General features: G+C 40.8%; 1 protein-coding gene across 14 annotated transcripts in view; it reads left to right on the top strand.

Moving 5' to 3' along the window:
- PPFIA1 (PTPRF interacting protein alpha 1) overlaps positions 1-8,558 on the top strand; it is a 56,375-nt gene continuing 47,817 nt past the window's right edge. For 6 of the 14 annotated variants that reach the window (XM_051620743.1, XM_051620734.1, XM_051620737.1 and 3 more), the window contains exons 1-2: positions 4-1,391; positions 2,509-2,772. In XM_051620743.1, coding sequence (XP_051476703.1) covers positions 2,509-2,772 — 264 coding nt within the window. In that variant the 5' untranslated portion in view covers positions 4-1,391. Of the gene's footprint in view, positions 1,392-2,508; positions 2,773-8,558 lie in introns of all 14 variants that reach the window. The other 8 variants (XM_051620730.1, XM_051620731.1, XM_051620733.1 and 5 more) reach the window with 4 other exon arrangements.

Raw genomic sequence — 8,558 nt, 5'->3', positions numbered from 1 at the left:
AGGAGCGGGAGGCGGCGGCCGCGGGGCCGGCGCGGCGGGTCGGGTCGGGTCGGGCTCCGGCGGCGGCGATCGGGGCTCTCCCAGCTCGCAGGCCCTTTGCCGCCCCCTGAGGCCGCGGTGGCACCGCCGGGCTCACGTCCCCCGCCGCCGCGGGACTCGGCGGCACCTCCCCGGCCTTAGCCGGCCCCCCTCGCACGGCCACCACGGACGTGGAGGAGGAGGCGGCGGCGGCGGCGGCGGGCGGAGCCGGGCCCGGCCCGCAGGGACGCGAGTTCTCCCGCCGCGGGGCAGCCTGTCCCGCCGCTCGGTAGGGGCCGGAGAAGGGGAGCTCGCTCGGCCCTCGCGGCGCCGGGGCCTCCGCCGCTGCTGGGGGCTGCGCTGAGCCCGGGCCGGGTGCGCGGGCTGCGGGGCCGCGCTCCCGGCGCCGCTGTGGCCTCCGGCGGGGAGGGAGGCCCGGCCCGGCGCAAGCCGTGAAGCGCGGAGGAGGGAGAAGAAAAGCCCCCGTCTCCTCGGCCAGCATCTTTGTTCGTCGGGCCCTGCTGCCGGGAAGAGAAGCGGCGGTAGACCGGGGCGGCGAGTTACCGGTGGCCCCCGTCTCTCTTCGGGGCCTTTCTAGCCTTCCTGTGCTTCCCCGGCGCTGCTTTCGTTCTCGGGGGGGTTTCTTTCACCCCTCTCGGCTGGATACCTCGGTTTCCCGAGCATCGTTGGTGGGACCGGCCGGGCTGAGGGCGGGTGGAGGACTAAGGCAGAGGAAACAACAGGTCTCTCTTCTCGCCTTCCAAAGCGGTACCAGCGCCTTGCTCTTGGGATTATAAATGTTTGAACTAAGACCCAGGGAACTGGAAGGAGAGCCTCCCGCTGGAATTAACCGAAGAGAAAAGAAGGGAGGCTTTTCCAAGCCCTTCACGAGAAACCTCGTGCTGTTTTCCCATGCTGTCCGTACTCTGTTTAATAATGCGATTGTGACCTGAGTGGAATTTATGAGCGATGAACTATTGAAGCTTGTTGCACCGCTGCATCAGACTACATTGTTGTTTTTTTTGTTTTTCTTTCAGCACATGATTCCCCCGTCCCAGCTGTTGCAGGACCTATGGGCCAGTCTTAGAGGGATGGGAAGCTGAGAGAGTTTATTTTTGCATTCTTCTCTTCTGGGGACTTGGCTAGTTAGCTGAAGCTGCTGCTTTTTACTGGATCTGCTCTTCTCTCGGCAGGTTTATTTGTTTTCACGTGCAGGGGGTGTTTCAATTAAATAGACGTTGGACTAGAGCTGAATGGATGCTTTGCAGTCCGAAAGGTTATTTGGGATAACAAAAATCTACTGAAAACAGAAGAACTGGTACGGCAGGAAACCTGGGGCCTGTTTTCCGAGCCTTTTTGTTTTATTGAGCAAGGTAAATAACGTAGGGGTGTTGAAACTAATGGGCTTATGGTAATCATGCATGAAAATGTTACAAAGCACTCCACGCTGTTCCAGGTCTTTCAAGGGACCGGGAGGTCCCACTGTACGGATCAGAATAAGTCTGATAGTTCTTTCAAGATGTGTGTGAATACGAGTGTGAAATTTAAAGCTGAGAACAAACTTGGTGGTACCTGGGAGGCAGAGAGAACTATTTTTTTTCTGTTTTGCCTTAGATTCTTGTATGTTTCTGATCTTGAGTAGGGCAGTCTGAGGAACTTGAGGAGTCTGAGTGGTTCAGTGAGAGTGTGCAGTAATTGTATTAGTGAGTTTTTTCCATGCTTTTTAGAATCTTTACAGCTTAGCCTCTTGTTAGGATCTGTTAGACTTTCTTAAGTCCTTCCAGTTTAACAGTAGTACAGTATTTACATTTGCATTGCTAATTGTATTTCTTACTCTGTCCTGAATTATTTTTGCTCACTTCTGATACCCACAGTTGACAGCTGCTGCCACTTCATAATAATTTTTAACTTTTTATCTTCCTTTACGTGTGTATGGCCTGAATTAGACTGTGTGGATTTACCACTAATTTACATGCATCACTTTTACCATAGACTTGCTACAGCCAGCATAAGCTCAAAGTACTGTTTTAGATAATATCTCTCTATGTTTCAAGCATTGGGAGAAGCAGATAACAATTCTCAAAATATGCTGTGTAATCAGTTACTGGTTTAAGTGTATAATTTTTGGTGGCAGGCTGCATGCTTATCTCTGTGTTTTTTTTAAGATCTCAGCAGCAGTTTACTCTGAACAAAAATATAAATCCATTTAAATGAGATCAGGGTTTGAAACGCAGCTGTAAAAATCTGGTTTTGCAAGAAGTCACAAGATCCTGATTATGAAGTGATGCCTTGATTAAATTGGTGGGATACCTTTTCTTCTGCAGTCTTAATGAAATAGTGGCAACCACTAAGGTGCTGGCAGCCTTTGCTGATGCTATCTTTGGGAAAGCTACGTTGGTATTATGGGTAGTATCCAAAGTTGCTTTTCTTCTCCTGTTTAGATTTGTTTGACTTAAATTTATGGCCTGTTTTGTCTTATTTTGTTTCAAGATGATGTGTGAGGTGATGCCAACCATCAGTGAGGCAGAGATTCCCTCTGGGGGAAACGGAGGCCATGGTTCAGGTTCCCCGTTACAGTCAGATGCTGATTCCCATTTTGAGCAGTTAATGGTGTCCATGTTGGAAGAAAGGGATCGCCTTCTGGAAACACTAAGAGAAACTCAGGAGACCCTAGCATTGACCCAAGGCAAGCTGCAAGAAGTTGGTCATGAGAGAGATTCCTTGCAGAGACAGCTCAATACTGCACTTCCACAGGTATGGACATTTTGAAAGGAAGGTATCTGTCAATAACATTTGTATTTCTCTCTGTTGTTGGCTTTTTGTATATTTTCATTTACTAAAGAGTGAGGTTATGTTAGGGCAAGATCAATACAGCTTAGCACTTTCCTGAAATATTTGTTGGTGCTTGCTCACTTTGAGAGATAAAAGTAAGGCAAGCAGGGAACGTCAGCCCTTCCAGGATGCTTCCCAGTTTCTGACATTTCTTTCGCTTAGGCTGAGTGTGAAGTCCTGTCTGCATCCTGGTGCTTCATGGAACTCAATGAACTTTCTTCTGTCACTGGTATTTTTCTAATTGTTATTTCGAGTGGCCTGGTTAATTCACGTGCTTCAGAATTAAATGCAAGCCATTCTGGGGAAGAAAGCAGGCCACTCTTGACACCCTTTTGGACTTTGATTTATAAACTTGATGAGTTTAAGACTGATAGCTTGTGAATACGTGCTGAGCTGTCAAAGCAGTGTAGAAACCCAAGTGTGTTGTTTAACAAATGTTACTGTTGGGGTGCGTGGATTTGGTGCCTGTAGTTGTAAATGTGTTCCAGGGGGCAGTGGTTTGGGGTTAGGGAAGGTGAGGGTGTCTACAGAGCTTCCTGGTTTTTACCCATTCTAGCTAAAAAGCACAGAACTGAACTTTGAACACTTTGGAAAGCATTTGGTTGTAGGCAAAGCAGAGGCCACTTCCAGGTGTCAGTTAACTCGTTGATGGCCTTACACTTTCTGGCATGGCTTCTTGTTGCCCCAAGAATGTCGTCATGACCTTGTCCTTGCTTACATTATTCCAAGAATGCTTATTACTTTTACAAATGTTTACGTAGCCTTAAATATTGCATTTACTGTTTATACACTTTAAAACAGTAGTTTTAAACCCTGCTGTTCCTACTGCCCTCATTATGATGTAATCACTGTATGACTCCTGCTATGGTAATTGGTACTGGCAGTTACTCAGAGGTAGAAACGAAAAACTAATACATATTAATCTAGTTGTGTTACAGTGGCATGATGGAAATCAGAAAAGAGAAGTTTCCAACCTTTGCTGTTCCCTGTGCTAAATCATGTGCTGCAGGCAAAAATAATTCTTTGTTTTTCCTTTGTTTTTTGTTGTTGCAGTAATTGTGGCTTCTTTTTAGCCTGCTAGGTTAATGGATGCCATTAACCAATTGTATGATCTGTAAACTGTTAAGCTTGAATTTGTGGCCGAGTAGAGTCACCTAAGCTCTAAACTGCACTGTTCCTCTTTTCCCTTTTCAGTTCTCAGCTTTCCTTCCTAAATCTAGTAAGCTACTTGGATGTAAGCATTTCTTTCTAAGCGTTTCTAAAATATTAATGCAGTTAAAAAAAAACCAGCACCACTCCCATTGTCATAATTGTATGGTTTTCTGTGAAATCTGCAGGAAAACAAGTCTCATTGTTCAGTTGAAAGTTATTTTACTGCAATTTTATATAAATATACAGCAGTGTATGGATTTTTGTAGGTTGCTGTTCAAAAATACTGTTGTCCTGGTGTGAAACTGAGACTTTTGTCCCCAGTGGTGTTTAAGCTCAAATGGTTGTGGAAGGTGATAATTGATGGTGCTTTCAAAAGCAAAAAATATTTTTCTTGCTGCAATCAGAAATAACTTCTATATTTGACAAGTTGTTGATTTTATGGTAAAGAGTCAGTTACTTCATAGGAGTGAATTTCTGATGAGGTGAGAAAACGTTTTGGTTTTTTTGGTTTAAAGTCTAGTAAGTGTTCACTAGGAAAACTTTGTGGTGACTGTAATATTTGAAATGATTAAAACTGTTTTCTTATTTTAAGCTGAGAATTCTTTTGATCTGCTGTCTGAGATGACTCGTTTAGCTGTGGATTTCAAGAAGGGGTAGAAGCACAGGATAACTTTAAAGCTACTAACTACTGTGTTGTATATTTTTTTCAGGAAAGAAGGGATTTAGTAGTGTACCTTGTTAAAAGTTTTGTCCTAAGAGTTGTTTGCAGTTTAGTAGAAAGAGGTGTGAAGATCAATTAAACTAGTTGTACAAATACTAGTATAATTGCAAAAATTACTAAATCACTATGTAACCAATATATTCCTTCTCCCTCAGACTTGGCAAGTAGCTTGTAACACATCTTTGTAGCTGATTTTGGAGTACTTTATCTTAGGGAGTGCTGCATTGTTTGTGTGTACACTTTTCCTGTTTTATACGTTCTGCTGAATCAGCCAGCCAGATTGTTGTGGTGACTGATGGAAACTCCTTGTATAGAAGAAGGAATGCCAGGTTGATTCCTGCTATACCAAAACAACTCTGTTTTTGGCATGAAGACAGTCAGTTTCTAATGACACCCCTGTACTCAATTCCTTACATTCTGAGTTTCTGTGTATAAGGGGCTCATGCTGGTGTGTATATAGGTACAAAATGGCAAACTGATACTTGTTTATTTGCACATCTCTTAGTCTATAAAAGTGAGATGCAGTTTATTCTGCAGCAGCGATGTGCATTCTCTGAAGTGTCAGAGAATTTTGATAGAGTGGTGGCCAGCTAGTCATTTAAAGACATCAATTCTAGCTCACATAAACCTGAAAGAGCTCATTAGAGTCTAAAAAGAACTAATTACTTTTGTTGTGGATGTCTAATTCATAGAGAGAAGAGTATTCTAATCTTACATAGTTCTACTTTATCTGTTACATTTACACAGAGTAAAGCTGGCATGTTTTTCTTGTATGGACAGCTGGAAATGAAATACATCAACATTGTCTTGATAAAATAACTGGATTCTTGGCAATGCCTTTTGTTTTCTGGGAGTTACCTCCTATTACAGATTACCCTAGTCAGACTGTACTCTGACCTTGGAAAATGAACTTGATGAAATAGAACTGCTGTGCAAGAATTTAAAATTAATTTTATTATGCATAGCATTTTTCACAGAAAAAAATGGACTTTTTACTCTGAGAACTTAGCTTTTCATGTAAACACATTCAGTTCTGATTTAATTATGGTTTTGATGTTTTTAATTATGCCCTTCATGTGCCTTCTAGAGTGTATTCTACAAAAATCAAGGTTCGTGTGCTTAAACTTGTAAATTAATCTGTGAAACTCCCAGGATGCTACTGCATTTAAAAGTTAAATTTTGAACTTAAGGTAGATGAAGTCCAGGTAACTGCCAGTTCTTTCTACTTTCTGGCTAGGGTTCCATTTGCTGGTGGAATTTCATGTAGAAGTTTCTGTAAATGACAATATGCTTGTTTTGGGTGGAGAAGACCAGAGTTTAATTTACAAAGATTGTGGTACAGAGCACAGAAAAAGCAAAGCTGCTGAATTCATAGCAACTCCTATCAGGATGACAATTTAATATCTATGTTAAGATTTTTATAAGCTGAAATACAAATGCTATGCTTCTGTAATACATCAGCACTCTCACTAAGATCCATCTTAATCTTGCCCTTCTAATCTTCAAGTCTTAAATTTATCATACTTAATTTCCATTTCTATTCAAGGCAAGTAAAGTAAAAGAAGGTTTTTTTCTGTATTTGTGATGGTCCTGTTCAGAATTTCTGTATTCAGCAACTTATGTATAGGGGCAGATGAGAACTTTCTGTCAGAGGCTGTGTGTGTCTGTGTCTAAATAAGAACACTTTAATGTGCAGTTATATGGGGGGAAAAAAAAAGCTGGCTATGATTTTGGTTTGGCTTTGGCTTTATGAAGTTACCCATCATATCTTAAAGTGAGTACACAGCAGGCCATCTTTAGTTGCTTTCTATCTATAGTATGTATTTTATAACTACTGCAGACTTGAGTTAAAAACAGTGTGTTTCTGTTTATATTTGTATTCAGTTAGATTCAGGAATGTCTCTGGAGAATGATCTTCCCTAGACAAGCTCAGAAGTACTCTTCAATTTCTTTTGTGTAAGAAATATCTAAACACTTGGTGCAAAGACTGCCCTGGTATTGTTTTATGATGATGAACTTGAGGATTTAGTTGCCATTTTTATAATGGTGTTGTTTGGATTTCCTCCAGACAAGTTTTAAATAGTACAGGATGTCATAGATGTAGAAATGAGGTTTTGAATTGTACATAATATGAAGAAGACAGTTGCACAAAGTACATTAAGTAAAGGGCTTGCCAAGCTTTGTGGCAGCTGAAGTTTCCTTAGCAGTTGAAGTGCAACTCCACTTGGAGTATTCCAACTGTTCAGCCTTGAGGTGACATAGCTTATACTTCCTATTGTAGCAGGATGTAGTATTGTATTGGCTTCTAAATAAGACATTAATCTCAGCAGACTGTTTTAGGTTCAGATACTATGGAGGTCCAAAAGGATTTCAGAGGTGCAGATGTATGTCGGAGCAGCTCTTTCTTCCATTTCTCTCACCCCCTTCTGACAGCAGAACATGACTCTGCATTGCATTTTCAGACAACTAGATTTTTTTATCTAGTCTGTGTTTCAGTTTCTAAATCTTACTTGGCTCTTAGCATTAGTAAATTACTGGGTAGAGTTGGCTTTTTCTATCCTAGTTTAAGTCAGATGGAGATAGGAGTTAATGTTCAGAATTTTTTCTCTGACTACATCAGAAAACCTTAACTTCCTTTGCAAGAAATAGGAACTTCTGCCCAAAACTTTAAGAACATGAAGTTACCTAAAAGTATCCTCTATGACTGGGCAAAAAGAGAAGCAGCTAGACTGAAATAATAGTCTCTTAACATTTTTTGACTTCTTAGTTTCTCATTTAAATATGTTTGTGTATGTTTGTTTGTTGAAATATCCCACCCCTACCCAGCAGACATCTGCTTGCCTATTGTTGGCAGCTTGCTGTTTATACTGTGCTTTTAATTTAGGTTATCTTGATTATAAATAGACCCTTTAGCTAGATTAAATTTAGAATTAGTTTTAAGTTTTCTTGTATTTGAGGACAAATGTCAGTGCTGTTACAGTGTTTATTAATACCTTTAATAGAAAGATTTTATGAAGTCTAAAACTGTTGTTTGTATTTTCTTTAGTTTGTTTGAGGGAAGAATGTTTTGGTGGCTACAGTGAAATGCTTTTTGTTAGTTTTTAATAGTGGATGTAGCCCTGAAAGATGAACTAGTGGTTATTTTTTCCTACTCTTCTGTTACTATTTGCAAATGTCTGATAATGGGTTTATCAATGTTTGGTGTACCTAGTGTAACTTGCAGTCTAGCAAATAGCCTGCATACAAGTTTGGGTGGAAAGAGCTATAATCAAAACAAGCTGTTTTAAAAATACATGGTATATTTAGAATCAGGTGAGCTTCACATACATACTCACCTATGCTAACTTGCCTGTAGCCTCCTGTTGTACAACAGGTTGTGTTTATTTTGGTATTTTGAGATTTCTTCACCTGCAAGCCCTTCTATTTTTTCTCTATTATTTTTAAGAGTATAAATAAAAACTCCTTTAAAGATGTGGTTTGCAAGACTTGAAGATGCAGTGTGGCTATATAGTAGCAATTTCCATCTAGATGTTTAAAAAAAAGAAAAAAGTCTAGGATTTTTTTTTTCAAGAGAAATATTAATTAAAACTTTGGTTATCTCCAGCACCCCTGGCAAGTTCTTAGTGTTTTAATATTCACTGATCTGTGACTTTGGTTTCTCCTTTCTGTTATTTATTTAGGAGAGGTAGATGTTGGTTTTACTCATGGTAGGATTTGATCTTAAAATAAGAGTACACATCTGTGTTTTGATATATGTAGATCCCTTATAGTTAATGTTGTCAGACAGCTTGAGTCTTTGGAGAGAAAATTTTAGCTGTCTATAAATCATTTTGGT

Source organism: Apus apus, chromosome 5, assembly GCF_020740795.1.
Source record: "Apus apus isolate bApuApu2 chromosome 5, bApuApu2.pri.cur, whole genome shotgun sequence".
In the NCBI taxonomy this organism is placed as follows: domain Eukaryota; kingdom Metazoa; phylum Chordata; class Aves; order Apodiformes; family Apodidae; genus Apus; species Apus apus.
Note: the sequence above shows the minus strand (reverse complement) of the source record. Positions and strands in the feature narration are given on the sequence as shown.